The sequence below is a fragment of the Neomonachus schauinslandi genome, chromosome 9 (assembly GCF_002201575.2).
Source record: "Neomonachus schauinslandi chromosome 9, ASM220157v2, whole genome shotgun sequence".
NCBI classification, from domain to species: Eukaryota; Metazoa; Chordata; class Mammalia; order Carnivora; family Phocidae; genus Neomonachus; species Neomonachus schauinslandi.
The window spans coordinates 95,682,959-95,709,236 of record NC_058411.1 but is presented as its reverse complement, the minus strand read 5'-3'; the positions used below and the strand labels follow the sequence as shown (position 1 = coordinate 95,709,236).

Here is a 26,278-nt window from a genome sequence, read left to right as displayed (position 1 = left end):
AAAAAAAAAAAAAAAAGATCAGGAAGGGAAGAATGAAGGGGGGGAAATCGGAGGGGGAGACGAACCATGAGAGACTATGGACTCTGAGAAACAGGGTTCTAGAGGGGAGGGGGTGGGGGGATGGGTTAGCCTGGTGATGGGTATTAAAGAGGGCATGTACTGCATGGAGCACTGGGTGTTATACGCAAACAATGAATCATGGAACACTACATCAAAAACTAATGATGTAATGTCTGGTGATTAACATAACATAATAAAAAAAATACTGACCAAAAAAAAATATCTTTGACATTTAGAAAAAAGTCCTTTTAAATTTCAGATATAGACCTTTAAAATAGTAAGAAATATGGTCCTCAATTTTAAATTTCTGTCTTTTTTTTAAACAGTATTGAGCTCAGAGAATTGGAGAAGAAATTAAAAGCAGCTTACATGAATAAAGAAAGGGCAGCTCAGATTGCAGAGAAGGATGCCATTAAATACGAACAAATGGTAATCATGTTTATGTTTTCTATATTTTTAGCTTCATTTAGAAAACCAAAAATAGACCAATTTTGTGAAAATTGTCACATACTATAAAGAATTTAACTGCTAGGTTTCTTAAATACTTTTATACTTTTCAGATCCTTAAGGCACAGGAACTCATAGATTATTTAATAGTGAGCCTTGTTTAACTTAATATTAGAGCCTTTTGGAGACACAGACAATGAGGTTGCTGTTTAGAATGAATAGCTATACTCAGTAAGTCTAAGCATTCCTTGTGGTCTCTTACTGATTATTCTTTGGCAAATCAATACAGTACAAGTTGTTAGTGTGATCAATAATATTTTAGAATGTTATTAAATTTTGTACTTGTTAAATGTTTTAAAAATTAAAATATTTTATAATTTTAGGCAGGAAACTTGCCTGTTTTTTAAGTAGCTACCTTTTTTCTCCTGTTTCTATTTTTATCCCCTTTTCTAACTCCTGACCTAACTGCCAAGTTCAGGGCAAGAGTTAATCTTGGGCAAAGGAGTTTCAGACACATTTACCAGAGGTGTTATACAGTAAATGTAGAATTGGGTTTATTGAGTTAACACTTCAAACCATTATACCATCACTTGAGCCCTCATGGTCCCGTGGAAAGGCTAGATGTAGATGAAAAGGTCTGACTGCAATATTACATGGTCTTGTAAGTTCTTTTCTCTTGTTTCTCTATTATTATGTAGAGCATTTTGGTGGTAGAGTTTCCTCTTTCCTAGATCCCTTTCAAAGATGTCATACAGCTGTTAAAGGGAAGAGGTAGAGGTAAATGTTTTGGCTTTTAAAGTTGGTCTGAATATATTATAGGTTAAAAAGAAAAAAGCAAGCTGCAGAAAAATCAAGTTGGAGAGTAATACATATCACAGACCATTTTTATTTTTTAAACCTTTATGTGTACATCAACCTATGTGTAGATATCAACATACACACGTTCACACACACACATACAGTTAGAGAAATAATATCAAAATACTTAACCAGCGCAGTGTGATAGAGGCATCTAATATGATGAGCTGTTGGCCCTAGCGATCTGTGTATGCATGTGTGTTAGTATAGGAAAAGTCTGCAGCATTGCACAGCCAGCTACTGACTGGGATTGCCTTTGCTGAGATGGGTTGTAGGAGAGAATGAGGAGACTTCATTTCCTAAGCCATGTAGTTTTTTCCTAAGCTTGCAAAAATAAAGTAGAACATAAACAATGTACTCTTTGGCTAGTAGCTTGCAGTTTTACCCTGATTCTTGAGGTTTCTCAAAGCAATTGTACATTTTAATCTGACTCCTTAAAGAATTGCCGCTATTTTCTACATAAAATTGGTCCATAAAAATTAAACTCAAATAGTCCTAGATCTTGACTAGGTGTCGAGATACCTAGGTGCCAGTTTGGGCTCTGTCTTTCTGAGCTTTAGCCTTATCTGTGAAATGGGAATATTGTATTTCTATGTGTACAGCAATGTATACAAAGATGTTTTTATCATTTCACATTTTTTTAAAGAACCTAGTACAGCATGTGATAAGAAAATAGAAGCAGAGAAAGAGTTTTGGTCAAGTCATATTAATATTGTATGTGGTAAAGGCTTCAATTAGATCAGGAATGGCATTCAGCATTCATATTTTAATCTGTTTCTTCTTGTCTATTTGATGCTGTTAACCATTCTAGTGTTTGAATTGTGATCATAATGGTAAAAGGTAATAAAAATTGCCTCAATATATTTAATTTACAACTTATTCGGTTAATGATTTCAAAATGCTCAAAACAAATAAGGGGTTTAACCTAGTTAAGAAGCAAGATTGTCTCTAACTCAGAGGGAATGGTCTTGAATGAGTGAATTAAAAACCACAGAAAACAGACACAGTGGTATATATGACTCTTTTAAGTTAAAGTGATTATAAAGGGCATTTAATAAAAGAGAAATGACAGACTTCAAAGGCCAGTGGCAAGAAACAAAGTTTAGGCTGGGAGAAACATAAGAGTTGCTCAGAGCTGTTTAATAGTAGACCTATCTGAAAAAGAGTACCATCCTTGCTGTAAATGGCAGCTGATACACAGTGGAGCTAAGAATTGCCTGTATCAACTTTTAAATAAAAGAAAAGGAGGACTGCTGCTTTTTAAACATAGTATTAATAAAGTACTTCTAATTTTATTTGCTGTTTTTCAAATGTGGAGTTATCAGTTATCCTTATCCTGTATTTCCTTGAGACCTACTTGAAGGAATGGGAAAGCCTCTCTAGGGTTTGACTCATCATTCAAACCCTTCAGGTGACAGTAACTTTCCTTAGCTTTTTATCTTGACAGATGAAAATATTTTATGCAATAGGCTGTATAATCCATTACATCTGTTTTGAAATATTCTATTATACTGTGCTCACATTCGAAAACGGAAAGATGAATTTTGTTTTAATAACAGAAACGTGATGCTGAAATAGCTAAAACCATGATGGAAGAACACGAGAGAGCAATAAAGGAAGAAAGTGCTGCAGAAGACAAACGGAATAAAGTAAAAGCACAGTATTACCTTGAGTTAGAGAAACAACTTGAAGAACAAGAAAAGAAAAAGCAGGAAGCGTATGAGCAGTTACTAAAAGAGAAACTCATGATTGATGAAATTGTTAGGAAAATCTATGAAGAAGATCAATTGTAAGTTTATCCCAGCTTCTTTACATGCCTAAACATTGAGATTCGATTTATCTTAAGCTTGTTTTGAAGACGTAAAGCAACTGAACAGTGCCTAGTACATAGTAAGTCCTCAATAAATGTTACAATCATATAAACTGAGATCAACTCCTGTTTATCTTTGTAAGCATGATAATTACCTGATAACAAATGCTTATTAAGTAACAGAATGATTAAACCTTTGTTTTGTTAAAAATTCCCATATCGTGTCAGAGGACTTGTATTTTGATCATTTATTTGCTAGACAGCTAAAGTGGAGAGTGCTGCTAGGCTTATGTAAACAGATTGTTGGCCTTTCTGAGGTGAGATGCATAAAACTTCATTAACAGTTTAGAGGAGAGGTATAAGTAGTATTTTACTCAGAATATTCATACCTGTCATTTATATTTAGCGACACATAGTGGATACTCAAAATGTTTGTGGTATTAATGAATGAATAAACTATAAGTAGAAAAGCTGTGGGGTGCCTGGGTGGCTCTGTCAGTTAAGCATCCGACTCCTGATTTTAGCTCGGGTCATGATCTCAGGGTTGTGAGATCGAGCCCCATGTCAAGCTTCACGCTCAGTGGGGAGTCTCCTTGAGATTCTCCTTCTCTCTCTGTCCCTCCCCCTCCTTGTGCTCCCTCACTCTCTCTCTCTTAAATAAAGAAAGAAATAAAAAGAAAAGCTGTTTTGCCCACATTATTATCAACTGAAGGAAATGACACATTTTTCAATATTATTTCTGTTACTATAAAACAACATTCACTATTGCTTTTTAGGGAAAGGCAACAAAAGTTAGAAAAAATGAATGTAACTCGAAGGTATATAGAAGAGTTTCAGAAAGAGCAGGCTCTCTGGAGAAAGAAGAAACGTGAGGAGATGGAAGAAGAAAACAGAAAAATCATCGAATTCACCAACATGCAGCAACAAAGAGAAGAAGATCGGATGGCAAAAGTTCAAGAAAATGAGGAAAAAAAGCTACAGCTTCAGAACATGGTATTAAAATAACCACTTCTTTAACATTAGAGAAATTCTGAAATAATTGTTATTGAATTTGTTTCCTATTAATGTTTGTGTGTTTCTTTAAAAATTTAATAGCTGACTCAGAAATTGGAAGAAATGCTACAGCAACGTGAAGATTTGGAACAAGTGCGACAAGAATTATACCAGGAAGAACAAGCTGAAATACATAAGATGAAGCTAAAAGTAAGTTTTGGAAATGGAAAGAATGATTAACATAGAGAAGAATATCATTTTGAGATGAAGCAGTAGAAAAATGGTAGATCTAAACCCAACCATATTGATAATTACATTATGTATAAATACTAAAATTAGGGGTGCCTGGGTGGCTCAGTCGGTTAAGCGTCTGCCTTTGGCTCAGGTCATGATCCCAGGGTCCTGGGATTGAGTCCCGCATCCAGCTCCCTGCTCGGTGGAGAGCCTGCTTCTCCCCCACCCTCTGCCCCTCCCCTGCTTGTGCTCTCTCTCTAAGTAAATAAAAGCTTTTAAAACAAAACAAAAACCCACTAAGAAGAAAAATTTTCAGGCTGGATAAAAAAAGCTAGACCTAGGCAGCAGTTAACAAACAGCATAAAAGGCGTGATTCAACTGTCTTATCTATAAGAAACACAATTTAAAGGAAGACATATAGTTTAAAAACAAAAGGATGGAGAGAGATATACTAAACACTAATCAAAAGCAAGTTAGGGTGGAAATCATGATGCTAATAAGGGTAAATTCATCTAGAGGATATAACAGCCCTAAAGGTGGATGAACCTAAATAAAGCTTCAAAATGGATGAAATAAAACTGAAAGGAGAAAGAGACAAATCTGTAATTATAGTTGAGAATTTCAATATTCCTTCTCAACAGAATATAGTGTTGAATAATACATCCTGACCTCAAGTCAGGATGACTTGCCAATTTTCTAATTGGGTTGCTTATTCATTTATTGTAGAGTTTTGAGAGTTCTTTATGTATTCTTTTGTCAGGTCCTTTGTCAGGTGGGTAGGTTTACATATATTTTCTCTTAGTCTGTAGCTCGTCTTTTCATCTTCTTAACGGGGTCTTTCTCCAAGCAAATGTTTTCAGTTTCTGTGAGGTCCAGTTTACCAATTTCAGTTTTTATAGATTATAATTTGACATCAATTCTAGGAAGTTTTTGCCTAAATCCTGAAGAATTTTTTTTTCTAAAACCTTTTTACTTTTACATTTATATCTGTGATCTGCTTTTGGTTTTTCAAGTTCACCGACTTTTAATATCAGCTTTCTTGAAGTATAATTGACATATAAAATTATAAGATATTTAAAGTATACATTATGGTGATTTATGTCTACCTTGGGAAATGATTCTCTCCATCTAGTTAATTAACATCTATCACGTCACATATTTATCTTTTTGATGAAAGCATTTAAGTTCTACTCTTAGCAAATTTCAGTTATACAATACAGTATTATTAACTATAGTCATTATGTTTTACATTAGATCCTCAGACCTTACTCATCTTATAGCTGAACTTTGTACCCTTTTACCAACCTCTTCCTATTTTCCCTGCCCTCCAGCTTATTATTTCTGTCTTATTATATACAAAAATTAAATGAATGAGACAAAAAAACTGAAACTACAAAATTTCTAGAAGAAAACATAGCAGAAAGACTTTATGACCTTGAGAAGGGTGAAGATTTTTTAGTAGGCTAATAAAGGCATGATCCATAAAGGAAAAAGTTAGAAATTAGGTTTCATCAAAACTAATAACTTCCTAACACTTAGGAAAATGTAAATGTAAGCCACAGTCTGGGAAACAGTATTCCCTACATGTATTTTTTTTTTTTTAATTTTATTATGTTAATCACCATACATTACATCATTAGTTTTTGATGTAGTGTTCCATGATTCATTGTTTGTGTGTAACACCCAGTGCTCCATGCAGTACGTGCCCTCCTTAATACCCATCACCGGGCTAACCCATCTCCCACCCCCCCTCCCCTCTAGAACCCTCAGTTTGTTTCTCAGTACATCATTAGTTTTTTTTTTTTTTTAAGATTTTTTATTTATTTATTTGACAGAGAGAGATAGCGAGAGCAGGAACACAAGCAGGGGGAGTGGGAAGGGGAGAAGCAGGCTTCCCGCAGAGCAGGGAGCCCGATGTGGGACTCGATCCCAGGACCCTGGGATCATGACCTGAGCCGAAGGCAGATGCTTAACGACTGAGCCACCCAGGTGCCCCACATCATTAGTTTTTGATGTAGTATTCCATGACTCATTGTTTGCATATAACACCCAGTGCTCCATTCAAAACATGCCCTCTTTAATACCCATTCCCTACATGTGTCTTACAAAAACTTTTTATTCAGAATATAGAAAGAATGCTTATAACTCAATAATAGGATATAAAGAACCCAGTTTTTTTTCATGAACAAGAAGTCTAAACAAACATTTCATAAAACAAATATATGAATAGCCAATATACAATAAATTGTTAGCTATTAGTATTATTTTCAATATTTTTCAGCTGTATCAAAACAGATCATTTTAGATAATACTGTTTTATCAGTGAGGAGGAAAGAGATACCATAGTATTGATATCAAAGCCAATTGCATGTATATTCTTAATGATTAACTGCATATAAGAATGTAAAATATGTACATTTCTTTTTAAAAACAACTTAATGTAATCAATTTATATACATCTAATATCAAATTACCCAAAAAAGTTAAGAATAAAATGATGGATGAAGGCATAACAGGTATATATGAACAAATGAAGCAGACAGGCAAGGTCATCATCACATAAGTAGAACATCAAATGAATCCCAGATATTACAGATGAAAGGTATAATTGATAATGAAGGTTTTACAGAATAAACATTTAATTTTCTATGAAACATTGCATTGAAGTATGTAACTTTAAAAGCTATTAAATCTCCAAAGAAAATTTACCAGAATAACACAAGGGGAAATTGTGTTTAACACCACTGTATTTTCATCTTTTAACTGAAAATCTAAAAATACTCTTTTCAATTATTGGTTGAAGAGGAAATCTGCAGGTAATTAAGAGGATGAGATTACTACATATCAAAATCTTATCAGATTTATAAAACTGATCTCTGAGGCAATTAATTATTAAACAAGAAACACTGGTAAAACTAACCTAGGCAGCCAATTCAGTAACTTAGATAACAATACAAATTCAAGTATGAGGCAAGAATATGGAAGGAAATCATAAAGATACAAGTGAAAATTTTCTAAAAGGAAAACACATTAGCATTAATTAATCCAATTACTTAGTATTGGGGGGCAAAGCTTATACTCTGCAAAAACATACTAAAAGAGAAAAGCAAAACCAAAACGAGAAGGACTAAAGGGTCTATAAATGAAAAAGATTAGAAAATAGTGAAAGGTGGGGTGCCTGGGTGGCGCAGTCAGTTGAGTGTCCGACTCTTGGTTTCAGCTCATGTGATCTCAGGATTGTGAGATCGTGAGATGGAGCCCCACACTGGGCTTCATGCGTAGTGTGGAGTCTGCTTAAGATTCTCTCTCCCTCTCTCTCTGCCCTCCCCCCTCCACTCTAAAATAAATAAATCCTTTTAAACAAATAGTGAAAGGGTCATTCAACTGTATACTCCTAAAATGGGAAAAATATTCATGGCACAATCTTTTGCATTAAAAATATAGTGATTTCAAAAAATGTGGAAAAAGCAGGCAAAATAAGATCACTAAGGATATATCCTATATGCAAAGCTTTTCGTGGCCTGCCTCATACCCTCTGAGCCCCACATTTGATTTCAGTGATAGCTGTGGAGAACGCTTGTGGGGGCTTACACTGACTCTGTTGACAGCTTCCTCAAGTGTGGTGGGGGGGGGGGCTGGGAGTTAACACCCTCTGGGGCATCCCTCAACCAACAGGGGACAGAAATTAAGGGCTGAATGCTTCTTCCTGTCAGCCTTTGGGACAGACTTGAAAGGTGCTCCACGCATTCCTCACAAGGTCCTGGCAGGATTAAGCCACAGCTGCCCACATAGTAACCAGGTCAGTGATGCCCCCATATGTTGGCTTTTTTTCCTTCCCTATTTCTCTCTGCTTGTCCCTCACTGCTGCTTCCTGAGTTCTTCTCCCATAAATATGTATACACAAATATTTGTCCAAGGCTCTGCTTTCAGAGGAGAACCCAGACCAAGATACCTCTAAAAGTTTACAGGCTCAGAGTTAGTTTTATAACAAATTATTTCAAACCTTCAGTGAATAGCTATTTCTTTTTTTTTTTTAAGAGTTTATTTATTTGACAGAGAGCAGGAGAGACAGCGAGAGAGAGAGCACAAGCAGGGGGAGCAGCAGAAGCAGAGGGAGAAGCAGACTCCCCACTGAGCAGGGAGCCCGATGTGGGGCTCGATCCCAGGACCCTGAGATCATGACCTGAGCCGAAGGCAGACGCTTAACGACTGAGCCACCCAGGCACCCCTGAATAGCTATTTCTTAAACCACAATATGGGTTGTAAAATTATGTAGTCCCTATTACAGATATATATAAAATCCTGATCCAGACAGATCAAAAGTTCAGGAATATTTTTCTAGTAGGAAAAAAATAATGAACTGTTTTGTTTTGTTTTGTTTTGCTAACACTTCCCTGATTTTTAGCCAGATGTCTTTACCACTGATTGGATCAAACTAAAATTTGTATGGGAGATGGATGCCAGGAGATGTCAACAGTTCATTTGGTTCAGTGTGTGTTTTCTCTGTGCAAGGTATTATGATAAGCTCTGGAGGAATTCTAAGCTGAGACCATATCTGCCTTCATTGAGCCTTCTGACTTGTATATCTTACATGGCAGATGAACGAACACAAACTGTAATATCATAAAAACACCGTGGCCAGCATCCCAAAGTAAAATAATAGATATGATATATAAAATAATAAAAAAATATGCCCTGTAGGAATTTATTCTTAAGTGAGGAGATAAGGCATGGCCATATGAAATAAAATTAAATGTTGGGAAAATTCAGTGGTATCAAAGGTCCAAAAGACAGATATGTAGGAATTAGAGTGATTAGAAAAGGCTTTCTGGAGGTGGAATTTGAACTCATTAGATAGAGTTAAGTGAGGAAAAAGAGGTTGAATATTCAAGATAATGAAAAGGTTACTATAACTGATATTCCAGATTGACTCACTTAAAACCCACTCCTATCCTTTTTGTCTTACTTTATTATAAAGACTATAAAGTTGAAACCACATTTCTCTTCTTTTAGCTAGAATTATTCACAGGACCTAAGTTATCTCCCAAGTTATTCCTCCACCTCAAGGTGTGAAGATAGAAGTGGGCAAAGTGAGGTTGCAGTCACACGTAGAAGACTGGATCATGGGGTATAGTTTTGGTAGAGTTATTATCATGGAATTTGAGCCATTACCAAAAATAGATGGTAACCAAGATGGCAGATGGTTCCCTGGCCCTCTTGGAGGTTCTCTATGCCTCCTGCTGGCCTATGGTAAATCCCTTATAGTTTGTGTTACCTATAAAAGCCCTGCCCATACAGCTGTTGTTAAGGCAGTATTTTGAATGCCCTGAGGATACGGCTTACCTCCTGGAAATTGTGTTAGAATTAGGCATGGCTGGTTACAGTTGAGAAGGAATTAAAATTTACATCAGTCCTAATTGGATAGACAATAAAGCAAAGTAGTAAAGGTGTGCAAGGTATTGCACAAAAAATGTAAACATTTTTCAATTATGTTTGAAATTTTTTATTAATGAAATGTTAGGAAAATTAAAGCTTGTAGGAAAAGACTTTAACTGTGCCAAGTAAATTTGAATTTTCCCAAGAAACTTGTGATTGTCATTTCTAGATTATTATTCTGAAAAATATTTACCAGTGATTTGAACCACAGTTTCAGGCGAGATTCTAGAATGATCCTAGGGAGTACAAATTTCACAGACCACAGATTTAATAACTTCAGGTGTGCAAAAAAGTTTTTATATCAGCTCCTTCCAAAATATATACAAATTAAAATTTAAAAATAAAAGAAGGCAATCCAGAGGTAACATGTCCTTTATCCCAACGAGTCTTAAAAGGATGGGGAAAAGTGTCATCTTGAAAAGGCTTAATTTTTCAGTTTTATTTCATCTTGTAACACTGCACTCAAGCAAATTCTATCCACCCTTTCTTTATGAATCTGTTGTAAAGAAACAGTTACTGAATTAATGTTATATGGATTGTTGTTTAGGAGGAAGCAGAAGAGAAATTGAGAAAGCAAAAGGAGTTGAAGCAAAATTTTATAGAACAAATGGCCCTGAAGGAATTAGTACTCCAGGCTGCAAAAGAGGAAGAGGAGACCTTTAGAAAGGCAATGCTAGCTAAGCTTGCTGAGGATGATCGGATAGAACTGATGAATACTCAGAAACAAAGAATGAAGCAACTAGAACACAGGAGGGCTGTGGAAAAACTCATTGAAGAGCGTCGCAACCAGTTCCTTGCAGACAAAGTAAGAAAAAGTGTTCTTTTTTGTTATTGTCACTGAACCAACAATCAGCTGCTCATCTGTTTCTCCACTAAACATTTAACTGAGACCCTTGTATGTGCCAGATGCTGTTAGATATCTGTTTACTAATTATATGGTGTAGATATTTTTTGACCAATCATTTATTAATGCATCTAGAATATATTTATTGATGCTTTCTATGTGCTACACACTGGTTGGCTGGTGTTGAGAACATAAATACAACTAAGTCCACAATATCTATAAGTTTATGGTCTTGGTTAAAGAAAATATATAAAAGCAATCATTATAAAGACAGGCCAAGTACATGTGATAAGAATCACAAAGGTACGGGCATCTTGGTGTGGTAGAGAGGACACAGGTCACGAATGCACTGGGTGCTATTTTAAGGAAAATGACTTTATCCAGAGGTACCCACTGAAGAATTAGGTAAGCCACACAATAAGTTCTGCCCTTGGAAAGATGACTTGAGGAAGGGTACTGGGGGGAGACATGAGGGGAGTAAGACAGGAGACCGGGAGACCAGTTGGGACGTTACCATGGTAAGTCTGTGATAGGTGGGGAAAGGCTGTGCAGATGGAGAAGGCGCCATCTGAGATACGAGGGAGATAGACTCAATGGCGCTTGGTGGCCAGTTAGGTCCAGAGCGGGGAGAGGATTATGGCTGCTGCTTCTGCTAAATAATACTGTTGCTCCAGCTTCAGTGAGGGGGTAAGGTCCTAGCGAAAACAAAGAGAAGTAGATTTCAAGGGGGGAGATAATTCCATCTTGCCCGCATTGATTCTGAGGCCCCAGGGGGAGATTTCTTAGTTGGCAATGTAGATTTCAGAGTTGGAGAGGGAGCTAGGTTTGTGCCTTTGGACACATTGATTTCTCTATTTTATGTTTCATTCATAAACCTGAAATAATACTTAGATAATCTGCCTCACTAGTTCGCTGAGCTTTGAGAACCAAATAAGATAATATATAAGTGGTTTGTAAACATAAACAGCTCTAAATATGAAGAGTACAGATTAGGCATATGGTACATATTTTTAATTAATAGAAGTGGTAGCGATAACAATGAACATTTACTGAGCGTTTACATGTGTCATTCGCTATTCTAAGCTCATTACAAGCAAAGTGGTAACTTTAAACTTTCAACCTATGAGTTAGGTACTGTTCTACCGCTATTTTAAGGATGTGGAAACTGAGGCATAGAGAGATGATATATATATTGCTCAAGGTTTCACAGCAAGTGGCAGAGTGGGGATTAATAAATTAACTATTGTAATGAAGACCTTTTTCTGTATGGGTGGACAGGAAGAAATCTCGAGATATTCTTATAATCAACAGATACTGACCTGCTAGGCATTCTGCTGAGTGTTGGTGACGGAACCAAAATAAATAAAAGTTAATTCTGGTAGCTTCTAGGGTAGTGCAAAAAATAGGTCCCAAAAGACTCGATTATATATAAAATTATACTAAGAATACATTTCTTAAATGTACAATGTAAACATTTACAGAATTTGGTAGCTGTAATTTACTAGTTGTGCAATACAGTTGACCCATGAACAGCACAGGGCTTAGGGGTGCTGACCCCTCCCCCGGTCAGAAATCCACATTTAACTTTTGACTCCCCCAAAACTTAACTAATAGCCTACTGAGGACCAGAAGCCTTACTGAACACATAAAGATTCAATTAGCACTTATTTTATATATGTATTACATCCTGCATTCTTACAGTAAGCTAGAGAAAACATTTTTAAGAAAATCATGAGAAAATACATTTATAGTACTGTATTTATTGAAAAAAAAATTACGGGTACAGGGACCTGTGCAGTACAAACCTGTGTTGTTCACTGGTCAACTGTACATTTATGGTGGAACCATGTGGGTTTACCTGGAAATACATAAAAGATGAATAAAAGCAGAAGGCTTTTCTAAGTTGGCAACATATGGAATTACCACAATGAGAAATTTGAATGATAGGCAAAGGAGTTTAGATATGATACAATAGGAAATTAGTGATCATAACATGGTCTTTAGCAAGAGGAGAAGGTAGTAATTCAAGAAAGAGGTGATGAGGACCTGGAATAGGTTCACAGAGCAGTGGAAGAAGCAAGAAAGGGAAGAGTTTAATATTTTGAAAGGAAGAGGAGACTGGTATGACTTTTTTGGACCATGTAGGGTAGAGTGGAGGAAGGAGTCAAAATAACTCCAAGGTTTCAAATATGAGAAACTCAGAGAATACCAAGTGCTGTTATGTTTTGAGGTGGAACAAAAAGATACAATTACTTCAGTTTTAATCATGGTGGGTTTGAAAGAGAAATGCAAATTGAAAATATCCTGAAGGCAGTTGACCCAGAGGAGCAAAACTTAGGTCAGATTTTCCTAGAAATACATATCTGGCATTAAGTAGCACAGAGAGAGAGGTTCAAGCCAAGATGATTCCTCCAAAGAATATATTATGAGAAACAATAAGGGGGCCAATCAAGTCTTGGTGAACATTCTTATTTGGGAGTAGGAGGAGGAGGAAAAAAACAATGACAAGACCAAGAGATGGTTAGAAAGGCAAAAGAATCTGGAGGGTATATCACAGAAAACCAAGAGAGATCAGCTGTCTTTTGCCTGCTCCATGAGGTGTTGGGATACTTTGGTTCTCCTCTATGCTTACTTACTTCACGCCATAGTTCTGTTGCCATACTTCCAGATGTCTAAATGACATAGTTGGAAATCTTGTAGGTGGCCTTAGAATTTAGGTTTCCAAAAGTGAACATTCCAGACAAACCTTTTCCAATTTCTGTAGCCTGACTCTTGGTTAAAGACCACATATTCAGTCGGTCACCCATGTCTATGACCTTGGAATCATTCCTGGATTTTTACCCATTCCGATCTAGTAATTTTTAGTCAGCCACCAAATTCTATTGACTTCACCTCAGCAATAAGTCTTCAATCCAGTTTTTCTTCATAACTTAGTTCAGACATTTAATATCATTCCTGTGGACTACTGAAATGGTCATCTACTTTCCTCCAGTCCATCTGCCACTAGTTACTATGGGTTTAAAAAAACTCATTATGTCTTCCTCCTGCTTAAACTTAAGTGGATTGCGGCATTAATTCCCAATTCCTTAGCTTTGATATAAACCAATCATGATTTACTCTAACCTTTAAAAGGGTTAACTATAAACACCTAGCATTTTGCCTAGCAAGTGGAAAATAATGTTTGTTGATTCAGTGAGGGTGATCAACACTGTCAAATGAGCAGAGCAGTCAAGGAGGATGAAAATTAGAAGGCTTTTGAAACTGATCAGGCGGCTTTGAATACTCATTGCCTAGAAAGAGGTAGAAACAGTGACGAACCATCCCATCTCACGGCTTACATAGCTAATTAGAAAGCTCCTAGAAAAGTTAGCAAGACAACTGAAAATGGAAATCAGATAAAACTACCTAAAGCCTAGATACTTCAAACAATTTGTCTTAATTTTCTCTAATGTAAATATTCCTAGTATGAAGCTGTGTGCTTCAAGTGTCCGTGAGATTGGTCACGTCCCAAGGGCAAGGGTAGATTTTTATGATCATGGAAAATATTAATCCATTCCTTTCTAATCCTATAAGGCTGTAACTGCTTTTTAGATTTTAGAGATATTCCTAAAATAGTATCTACAATTCTGTCTAGCTCTAAAAAATTCGTATGGTTAGTCAGACAAAAATCTGAAACTCCCCAGGAAATAGTTTCCTACTACCAGCTATGCAGACTTTGTCCTAAATGGACAATTGATTTCAGACTTTTCTAAACTCTTTATCCTAATGTACTATAAAAATGTTTATTAGGATATTTAATGTGTTTACCACATCCTAAGAAGAGAAATCTTGTATTCTACCCAAATTAGAGACTGTACATCATTGGACAAAAATCTAACAAGTGAGCTTTCCTCACATCATAGAACTTTCTTGCATCTCCTTTTTGTAAGAAACAGATCAGTTAGGATTAGGTTTGGCTATAGGTACAGAGTACCAAATTAATAGTGGCTTAGTAGATAGGGGGAGTTTATTCTCCCACATAAAAGTCTAAAGATAGATAGGCAATTCAGGGCTGGATGGAGGCTTTTTCAGTCTTCAGGAACCAGGTTCAGCCTAGCTTTTCACTGTGGCTTCTACAGAGTAAAGTCTTTATCTTCATGGTCTAAGTTGGATCTTCACCCTTCGTGTTTCAAGCGGCAGATGGAAAAGGTAAAGAAGGGACAAAGTGAGTATGAGATTGATTCTCAGAATCTGCATATGATACTTCTGCTTATATTCCATTGGCAGAAACCAAGTCCTATTTTGACCACACCTGACTGTAAGGTAGCCTTAGAAATGTAGTCTCAAAAAGAAAATTCAGGTATAACGATTCCATGGCAGATTCTATTACCCTATTTGATCTTAGAGATAACATAAGTAAGATCCACTCAACTCTTCGATTTAGGAACAAGATGGGTGAGAGTGTCTTTTCTCAATTAGCTGTATCAATGGTGCTTCTGATTCTGTAATGCAGATCATATTATAGTCTACAAAATATTCTTATGAGAAGCAATTACAGGTTTAAGTGGCATTGGATATGGCTGTGTCCTAGCATCCTTCTTTAGCTTCATCTGGTAACTATGAAGAGTTACTAAGTTATGTAAAAGCTTGCCTCCCATTGTAGAAAAATAGACATACTCTTTTCTAGTTTGCAAGACTTTGACAAGGAGTGGTCTGAAGAGATGACCCTAAGAAACTATAGTTATTGCAAAGACAAGCTTAACATTACTACTACTTTAATTCTAGGTAGGAATTCACTGCTTCAATGGTCTGCCTTTAGCACCCTTCCCTTTCCAATAGGATTATTTGGGTACAGCTCTTTTTTTTTTTTTTTTAAGATTTTATTTATTTATTTGACAGAGAGAGATACAGCGAGAGAGGGAACACAAGCAGGGGGAGTGGGAGAGGGAGAAGCAGGCTTCCCGCCAAGCAGGGAGCCCGATGCGGGGCTCGATCCCAGGACTCTGGGATCATGACCTGAGCCGAAGGCAGACGCTTAACGACTGAGCCACCCAGGCGCCCCTGGGTACAGCTCTTTAAGAGTTCTTTTAAGCCCTAGAACTTTTTTTTAAAAATATTTTTTTAAAGCTTTTATTTGAGAGAGAGAATGAGAGAGAGAGCATGAGAGGGGGGAGAGTCAGAGGGAGAAGCAGACACCCTGCAGAGCAGGGAGCCCGATGTGGGACTTGATCCTGGGACTCCAGGATCATGACCTGAGCCAAAGGCAGTTGCTTAACCAACTGAGCCACCCAGGCGCCTCTAAGCCCTAAAATTTTTTAAAGCTGGTCCTCTCTTCCATAGTATATGGCACAGAAGTTTGGTGTGGTTATATAAGAGCATTCAGAACTCTCTCCTGAGAAACACTGGTTCTTCTGTTGGAACTCTTGCTGCTACTCTTGTGCTTCATACAGGCTCTTAAAAATCTTAACATATATGGAAATATTTACCTTTTAGATATCCCTATTCTGTTTTATCCAGCTTTTGTTTTACACTGTAAGCTGCCTTCATATGGTAAACATTACAAAAATACGTGAATTAATTAGGAAATCCTTTCTTTGAAAATTTTTTCCTTGGTAAAGAAGATATTGTCCTAAAAATATATACTTGCCTCCCTGAAATCCCAGGCATGACTATTGCTTTTTTTTTTTTTTAAGATTTTATTTATTTATTTGACAGAGACACAGCGAGAGAGGGAACACAAGCAGGGGGAGAGGGAGAAGCAGGCTCCCTGCTGAGCGGGGAGCCCGATGTGGGGCTCGATACCAGGACCCTGGGATCATGACCTGAGCCAAAGGCAGACGCTTAATGACTGAGCCACCCAGGCACCCCTGGTTTTTTTTTTTTTTCTTTTTAAAGATTTTTAAAATTTATTTGACAGAGACACAGCGAGAGCAGGAACACATGCAGAGGCAGTGGGAGAGGGAGAAGCAGGCTTCCCGCTGAGCAGGGAGCCCCATCTGGGGCTCGATCCCAGGACCCTGGGATCATGACCTGAGCCAAAGACAGACGCTTAACGACTGAGCCACCCAGGCACCCATGACTATTGTTTTTGTAACTTCAAGGGAACAGTGACTGTAAAAGAGATATGTTATATATATAATAAATATAAAAGATATATATACTATATAGTATTTTCTGAAGTTAGCATCAAAAATAGTTCATCACTTTTATCTAATTCACTGCGAGAATAGTTTTGATGACTTCTTAAAAGATTAATGTATTCTGTGACAATAAAATTTTATTTACATTTCCAGCAACGTGAACTGGAAGAATGGCAGTTGCAGCAAAGAAGACAAGGATGTATTAATGCAATTATTGAAGAAGAAAGACTAAAACTTCTCAAAGAACATGCTACAAAATTACTAGGATATCTCCCTAAAGTAAGTGAGATTTAACTCAAGGTATAATCTTCCTGACCTCCAATAGTGGGGAAAATACATGCTAATTAGGATTTCAGAGGGCCTGGGTTTCACTTACTTCTAGCTGTTAAAAGCAGTAGTGGGATCTTAGGCAGTCAGTGACACCTGTATTTAAAATGAGAGAGTTGGTCTTGGCACATTCTTAGAAGTATGAACTAGATTTCCTGAATTTAAATTTTGGAAGTCTAAAACTAAAGTACCCTAAAGCAGTAGTGATACTTTGTATACTAAAGCTGATGACATACAGGAAAATCTTGTAATTGGTAACACTGCTAACAGACATGTGCTTAAACGAGTCCCAGACAGATCTGCTTTCTAATGGGAGGTTATAAATAAGTACTAGGTAACCTGTTTTTAAAAGTACTTCCAAAAGATAACATTTTCATGTGTGAGATACATTCTGACTCTAAATGGAATAACAATTGAGTTTCATAAGCCATATAAACATCTGGATGCATGTAAATAAAATTTCCATCCTTCAGATATAGAAATGTCATTTGATTGATTTGGAAGAATCAAATGCGTACTTTCAGTGCAGTGCTAAGGAAGGAGAAAGGGAAATGAGTAAGTATTGCTTGTCCACAGGATGTTATAGTCAAGTGATGTATTAATTTTTTAAAAAGACTATAAATTCTGGAGAGTTTGGGATTTAGATATTTTTAAAAATAATTGTGGAGATGGGGAGAACCTAACAAACCTGATACAGCCCCAAATGACCTAAATTATTCTTTAGCTCGTTTAAATTATATAAGTAAATATTTAACAGCCTTTTATAAGAGAAAAGTAAATAAAAGCATGGAGAATTTCAAAGGGCTTGCTTTAAATGGCGTAACTCCAAACCTGGAGCCTTTCCTGCAAAATTGAAGGTTTGCTGATCAGCCCTGGAAGGAGGCAAGAGCCAGTCCCTTCACCCTGACCTTATTAAAATCTTTCTCATTCAGCCAGTCCTAGCAGTGGTGACCTGCAATAGTAAGGTAGAAGAGCCAAGATTCCTATTACAAATTCTTATACTGGAGCTGATAGATAAGTCAGGAGATCAAAGAATATTCAGTATACATATCGAGTCATAATTTTAGAGAACAGTGATATTTTTCATAAACGTATTAAATAGATTTCATTATCTTGGAGATAATTTCACCAACGTGTAGTCTATAGTTAGTCTTACAAGCATTTGGTGAAATACTCTGGCATTTGAAGTAACCCACAAAATATTTTTCTTGTAGGGAGTATTTAAAAAAGAGGATGATATCAATATGCTTGGTGAAGAGTTTCGGAAAGTGTATCAAAAAAGGAGTGAAATTTGTGAAGAGAAGTGACACCATCAAGATTTGGTAAAACCTGGATTGTTTTTACCACTAGATGTCACTGTAACTTTTCTAAAGTGTCTCTGTAATTCATATTTTTCTGATAAAAAAATTAAGCTACAAAATTAATTGCTTTTAGTTAAACTCGTTCTTGTACTGATGATAATTTGAAGATCTGAGTTCTACACCACATCACAACAGTCCATATAAATACATTAGAGGCCAAACCCAGGAGACTAACTTCTCCATACTACTCCTGCTGCTCAGAGCTTTTTCTGCATTGCCATTCAGACTACAGTTCCATCGGTATTTGTGTTTTAGGAACTTAATTTTACTTCCGGGATTTGGCCAGCCAAAGAAAGAGAATAGAGTGAGGAATTTCAAAGTGCTTTATTGTCAATAAAAACTTAAAAACAGAATTTCTATCAATCACATAAATTTATCATTTATGAACTAGAGCTGAATCTCCAGAACATAAAGTACTTTACATTAGAGGGCAAGTGGGTCATAAGAATCAAAAGTTAAATCCTATTATTTTACAAAATATTACCTTTTTATAATAATTACATATCAATTTTGTATCCCCTAAATCTGAACAGGGAATTCACTGGAATTGCTTTGATTTCATTACCAAATATCTTCATTACTTATAAAGAGTAAAAATAAATCATTAAAACTATAGTTAAATAAAATGTATATGGATCATACAGTTATACATACAAAGTCTGTATACTTTAATTATAAAGTAGATCATTTATGAATTTCCCCATTCAATTGCCTTCATAAATTCCTCTTCAGTGAAAGACAGCATCTTGGCAGCTTCAATATGCATCTGCATTTGTAACAAATCAATATTGTTTTAGTATTAAGAGCAGACCACAGAACAGGAAATCAATAAAAGTGTGTGTATAAATATGCTGTCAAATTAATAAGCTCTGTTGGAATGTGTACTCGAATTCTGGCTTGGATGACACTTTAGATATGTTTTTTATTTTGACATGCTCAGGCACAAAATTTTATCTATATAACATACATAATAAGATATATATAAAGTACAAATAACTTTTAGTAGAGCAGCCCAAATCACATCTATGATTTAACTATGTTTTTTAAGGATAGACTCACCTTCTGCCTTTTTAAAACATCAATTAATTTTAATTGTTTCTTGAGCCCTATCATTAATTCTCCTTTCTGTTTTTCTAGCTTCTTGTTTTCTGATTGTAATGCTTCAATTTTTTTGTGTTCCTCATTGGCTATATCCTGCAAAAAGAAAAAGAAAAATCCCATATAGTCATCAGTCTTTATTGGAAAAAATTATAAAAAATACTGTCACATTAGTAATAACTATCTTTAACTGAAATACAAAATTTTATAAATTTTATTCTTTGCATTACTGAATAACATTGATAACTTTTAATGATGCTCATGTCTCACAGATTTTAAACATTTTAGAAATAATTCTAATTCCAGTAATGGCAGTTTGCAGTAGACCAACTCTTCTGGGGGTAGCAAAAACATACTTGAAAGTATAGATGAGTAATCAGTAGTAAGCAGAAACTGGAGGTGATATGATCCTTGAAAAAAGGGAAATATACTGGCTGAAGTCCACATTCAGATGGCTTCTGAAAGCACTTTCTACTTCATGGGTTCACAGGAGACAGACCTTGAGGAAAAAGTAGCAGTCTTCCTGGTCTGAGGAATAAGACAACAGGGTTGCCAGGGTAGTAGAAATCATAGAAAGAATGGAGCCCTCAAAATTCCCTCAAATCCTTGGCAGACACCTAAATACCCCAAATACCCCATGTGCAGGGTGAGACCCCTAGAAACACATGAAAGACAACAGCTGTGGTCTAAAGAGCTGAGCAGAGAATTCAGCCACAGGCCTGACAAGGGAGAATTTGTAATCTTGGCAAAAATTATCTGAATGAACTCTGCATCAATCTGGACAATGCAGAAAAAGGACCAGTGAACTCTGACAGGTCAGTAGAATTTAAGTACAGGAAGATCTTAAAGAAACGTTAAAGGATGCCTTTTATGCAAAAGGACAATTATACCAGAAGGAAATCTGAATCTACATACACCTATAAAAAGGGTACCAGAAATAATAACATAAATATCAGACTTTTTTAAAAAATAAATCTCTTTAAAAGATAATTGATAGTGATGTCACCAAGATGGCAGATTAGGAAGTTCAGGCCCTTGTCCCCCAACAAACATAAATGGAAACAGTGAAGATACAATGTAGTGTTGTGAGAAGTATAGAAGCCAATTAAGCAGCACTAACAACTAAGCAAACACCTAACCAAGAAATAGCCACATTCAAAATGATAGGATATTTCATGGCATTTATGCTCATCCTTTATCCTTACCCTCCTGGCATAATGGAAGGAAGACTTTCAATTTGTAGAAAGAAGAGTAGAACTTGCTTGTAATGTTCTGACTTGTCTGGGGAATGCTTGAGGGACTGTCTCACCTGACTCAGAGCACTGATGGAATGGTGGCACAGTTTATATATCAGGTTGGAGGCTGCTGGAAGCAGTAGTGGGAACTGCTGCACATGGGGCCTAGAGGGGTTCTGCAGAACCATGAATGCCTAAGGGCAAGAGATTATCGGGATTATTTATTGAGGAGTAAAATACAACATCTAAGGCCCTGAGATGAAGCAGGGCTGAGATTCCTAGGAAATTAAGACATTTAAATGACAGACAAAAGAGCTTTAAGACAAACAGAAAACAATACAAAATGATAATAGGAAGTTATTTCCCATCAGTAATAACTTGAAATGTAAATAAATTAAATTTCCCCTAGATTGGATTTAAAAAACAAGATTGAACTGTATACTGTCTACAAGAGACTCACTTTAGATCTAAGGACATATACTGAAAACTGAAAGGATGAAAAAAGATACTGCATGCAAATGGTACCCAGAGGAGGACAGGGGTGGCTATAATATCAGACAAAATAGACTTTAAGTCAAAACAGTTATGAGAGACAAAAAAGGCCATTATATAATAAAATGCTCAATTCACCAAGGAATTATAACAATTATATATGCACCAAACATCAGTTCCTAAAAATACTGACAGAACTGGTGGAAGAAAAAAAACAACTCTGCAATTATAGTAGACTTTAATACCCCACCTATGGATATAACAAACAGAAAGAAGAGCAATGAGAACAGTATTTGAACAACCCAACAGACCAACTGGACCCAAAAGACATATAGTACATTCCACCCAACAAAATCAAAATACACATTTTTCCCCCTAAAGATTGATTTATTTATTTTAGAGAGAGAGAGAGAGAGCACACGGGAGGCGCAGAGAGAGAGGGAGAGAGAAACCCAAGCAGACTCTGTGCTGAATGTAGAGCCCGATCCGATGCGGGGCCCAATCTCACCACGCTGAGACTACAACCTGAACTAAAACCGTGAATTGGCGCTTAACCGACTGTACCACCCAGGTGCGCCCAAGTACACACTTTTCTTGTACATGGAACATTCTCCAGAAGAGATCATGTTAGGCCACAAAACAAGTCTGAATAAATTTTAAAAGACTGAAGCCATACAAACAGTCTTTCCTGTTCCCACTGAAATGAAACTAGAAATCAACAACAGAATGAAAATTGGAAAATCCATAAATATGTGGGAATTAAACAACATACTCTTAACCAATGGGTCGAAAAAGAAATCACAAGGGAAATTAGAAAATATCTTCAGATAAATGACAATGAAAACACAACGTACCAAAACTTATGGGATGTAGTCAAAGCAATGCTAAGTGGAAAATGTATAGCTATAAATGCTTACATTAAAAAAGAATAAAGATCTCAAATCATAACCCAACTTTATAACTAGAGAACTAAACCCCAAGCTAGTTGAAAATAGGAAATACTAAGGATTCGAGCAGAGATAAATGAAATAGAGAATAACAGTAGAGAAAAATCAATGAAACCAGGAGTTGGTTCTTTGAAAAGATCAACAAAATTGACTTCACCTAGACTAAGAAAAAAAAAAAGACTCAAATAACTAACAGAAATGAAAGGGGATATTACAACTGACTTTACAGAAATAAAATTGTAAATGGGAGAGTAGACATTACAACTGAAACCACAGAAATAAAGAGGATAAGAGAATGAACAATGGTACACCAATAGACTGGATAACCTAGGCAAAATAAATTCCTAGACACTCCCAATCTACTAAAACTGAATGATGAAAAAATAGGAAATCAGTTCAGGCAATCCAAACAACTATGTAACTAGTTAGGAGATTTAAGGAGTACTCAAAAACCTCTCAACAAGGAGATCCCCAAATCAGATGGCTTCACTGGAGAATTCTACCAAATATTTAAAGAAAAATTAACACCGAGAAGAGTCCCAAGATGGCAGAGGAGGAGGAGACCTTAATTTCGTCGGGTCCCAAGAGTTCAGCTAGATAGCTATCAGATCATTCTGAACACCTACAAACTCAACTGGAGATCGAAGAAAAGAATACCTGCAACTCTACGAATAGAAAGGCGACCACTTTCTGGAAGGTAGGACGTGCGGAGAAGTGAATCAGAGGCGACATATGGGAATATAGACTGTGGGGGGAGGGAGCCTCTTCAGCCAGCTACTGGCAAGTGATAGAGCAGCAGAGCACAAAATTGGAACTTTTAGAAGTCGGCTCCGCTGAGGGAGGTCACTCAGGTGGCTAAGCAGGAGGTGGAACCCTTGCTGGGACAGTGTGGTCTCAGGACCCTCGGGGTCACAGAAAGACTGGGGGTGCCTGAGTGTGGCAGAGCTCCCAGGTATCAGAGCGGGGAAGCCGGCTGCAGAGACAGAGCCCAGGAGCGGGCTCTCAGCTCGGGGATGCCATAAACCATGATCCACGGCACAGTCGGGCCACTGCTCTTCCAGCAGGGACCAAACAAGTGGCAGATCCGGGGAGACTCCCCTTCCTCCTCCAGGGAGGAGCAGCACGGGAGTGCACCACAGGGATCTGCTGGGTTTGGGGACTCCACACGGGGTCGGGTGCCAGAGGTAGAAATGCTCAGTCACAGGCCGGGTGCACGGAGTGCGGCTGGAGACCAGGGAGATGGGAGTGACTGACTGCTTTTCTCTGGGGGCTCACTGAGGAGTGGGGACCTGAGTTCTCAGCTCCCCCGGGGCAGAGGTTGGTAGGCCACCATTTTCACTCTTGTCCTCCAAAGCTGTACAGAAACCTTGCAGGGAAAAAAAGCTCCCGAGAGCAAACCTGAGCAGATTACTTAGCCCGGACTCAGCAAGGGCGGGGCAATTCTGCCTCCAGCAAAGACATTTGGGAACTTTGGCAACAGGTCCCTCCCCCAGAAGATCAGCAAGAACAGCCAGCCAAGACCAAGTACCGATCAATGAGAACGGCAGAACTCCAGCGCTAGGGGAATACTGCACATAGAATTCATAGCTTTTTCCCCATGATTCTTTAGTCTTTCAACTTTAATTTTTTTAATTTTTTTTCTTTAAAATTTTTCTTCTTTCCCTTTCCAACTTACCAATTCCTTTCAAAAAATCTTAATTTTCATTTTTACAATCATATTCTATCCCTTCGTTGTATTTAACCTTATTTTTGTATATATATGTTTTTCTTTAAAATTTTGGGATACAGTTTCTTCTAGCAGACCAATACACCCAAAATCTATTGTATGGCTCTGTTCTATTAAGATACCTGATCATATTCTTTTTTTTTCATTTTTTAAAGTCTTTTTAAATTTTTATCTTTAGGGCGCCTGGGTGGCTCAGTTGGTTAAGCGACTGCCTTCAGCTCGGGTCATGATCCTGGAGTCCCGGGATCGAGTCCCGCATCGGGCTCCCTGCCCGGCAGGGAGTCTGCTTCTCCCTCTGGCCCTCCTCCCTCTCATGCTGTCTCAAATAAATAAATAAAATCTTGAAAAAAAAAATTTTCATCTTTACAGTTACATTCTATCCTCTCAATGTATTTATTTTTGTATATATAAATTTTTATTTCTTTAGAATTTTGAGATGTGGCTTCCTCTAATAAACTGACCAAAATACACCCAAAGATAGTGTATTGCTCTGTTCTGTTCACATTTATATCCCTTCCTTTTTTTTCTTTTTCTTGTTTTTTTAATTTCCATTTTTATAGTTATATTCTATCCTTTCATTGTATTTAATTTTATTTTTATACATATACAAGTTTTTCTTTCCTTACAATTTTGGGATCTAGTTTTCTAAAAAACAGACCAAAATACACAGAATCCAGTGTATAGCTCTATTCTGCTCATCTGATTTTTTTTTTTCTTTTTTCCCCCAGTTTCGGGTCTCTTCTGATTTCTTTAGTGTATATTTCTCTGGGGTCCTTGTTGCCCTTTTAGTATTTTGTTCTCTCGTTCATCTATTCTTCTCTGGACAGAATGACAAGAAGGAAAAACTCACCTCAAAAAAGAGAACAAGAGGCAGTACTGACTGCCAGGGATCTAATCAATATGGACATTAGTAAGATGTCAGAACTAGAGTTCAGAATAACGATTATAAAGATACTAGCTGGGCTTGAAAAAAGCAGAGAAGACACCAGAGAATCCCTTTCTGGAGAAATAAAAAAACTAAAATCTAACCAAGTTGAAATAAAAAAGGCTATTAATGAGATGTAATAAAAAATGTAGGCTCTAACTGCTAGGATAAATGAGGCAGAAGAGAGAATTAGTGATATGGAAGACCAAATGATGAAGAATAAAGAAGGTGAGAAAAAGAGAGATAAATAACTATTGGATCACAAGGGGAGAATTCGAGAGATAAGTGATACCATAAAGCAAAACAACATTAAAATAATTGGGATCCCAGAAGAAGAAGAAAGAGAGGGGCAGAAGGTATATTGAAACAAATTATAGTGGAGAACTTCCCTAATCTGGGGAAGGAAACAGGCATCAGAATCCACGAAGCACAGAGAAGCCCCCCTCGAAAATCAATAAAAATAGGTCAACAAAACAAAACAAAAGACTATAATAAGAGATGAGGAAGGACACTGTATCATACTTAAAGGGTCTATCCAACAAGATCTAAAAACTGTAAATATCTATACCCCTTACATGGGAGCAGCCAATTATATAACAAAATCAAAGAAACATATTGACAATAATACAATAATAGTAGGGGACTTTAACACCCCTCTCACTGAAATGGACAGATCATCTAAGCAAAAGATCAACAAGGAAATAAAGGCTTTAAATGACACACTGGACCAGATGGACTTCACAGATATATTCAGAGCATTCCATCCCAAAGCAACAGAGTACACATTCTTCTCTAGTGCACATGGAACATTTCATTCTCCAGAATAGATCACATCTTGGGTCACAAATCAGGTCTCAACCAGTACCAAAAGACAGGGATCATTCCCTACATATTTTCAGACCACAATGCTTTGAAACTTGAACTCAATCACAAGAGGAAAGTTGGAAAGAACTCAAATACATGGAGGCTAAAGAGCATCCTACTAAAGAATGAGTGGGTCAACCAGGAAATTACAGAAGAATTTTAAAAATTCATGGAAACAAATGAGAATGAAAACACAACGTTCAAAATCTTTGGGATGCAGCAAAGGCAGTCCTAAGAGGAAAGTATATAGCACTACAAGCCTTTCTCAAGAAACAAGAAAGGTCTCAAATACACAACCTAACCCTACACCTAAAGGAGCTGGAGAAAGAACAGCAAATAAAGCCTAAACCCAGCAGGAGAAGAGAAATAATAATGATCAGAGCAAAAATCAATGAAATAGAAACCAAAAGACAGTAGAACAGATCAACGAAACTAGGAGCTGGTTCTTTGAAAGAATTAATAAGATGGATAAACCCCTGGCAAGACTTATCAAAAAGAAAAA

General features: G+C 36.9%; 2 protein-coding genes across 2 annotated transcripts in view; one reads left to right on the top strand and one right to left on the bottom strand.

Annotated features, from left to right (window-relative positions):
* The window catches only part of MNS1 (meiosis specific nuclear structural 1), a 41,976-nt gene extending 22,636 nt beyond the window's left edge, over positions 1-19,340 (top strand). The window contains exons 4-10 of the mRNA XM_021693875.1: positions 387-489; positions 2,925-3,154; positions 3,952-4,168; positions 4,271-4,378; positions 10,386-10,643; positions 16,955-17,080; positions 18,343-19,340. Coding sequence (XP_021549550.1) covers positions 387-489; positions 2,925-3,154; positions 3,952-4,168; positions 4,271-4,378; positions 10,386-10,643; positions 16,955-17,080; positions 18,343-18,435 — 1,135 coding nt within the window. The 3' untranslated portion in view covers positions 18,436-19,340. The remainder of the gene's footprint in view (positions 1-386; positions 490-2,924; positions 3,155-3,951; positions 4,169-4,270; positions 4,379-10,385; positions 10,644-16,954; positions 17,081-18,342) is intronic.
* TEX9 (testis expressed 9) overlaps positions 19,094-26,278 on the bottom strand; it is a 53,785-nt gene continuing 46,600 nt past the window's right edge. Inside the window, exons 11-12 of the mRNA XM_021693728.2 lie at positions 19,549-19,683; positions 19,094-19,255 (exon numbers count right to left, since the gene is read on the bottom strand). Of these exons, the coding sequence (XP_021549403.1) occupies positions 19,178-19,255; positions 19,549-19,683 (213 nt within the window). The 3' untranslated portion in view covers positions 19,094-19,177. The remainder of the gene's footprint in view (positions 19,256-19,548; positions 19,684-26,278) is intronic.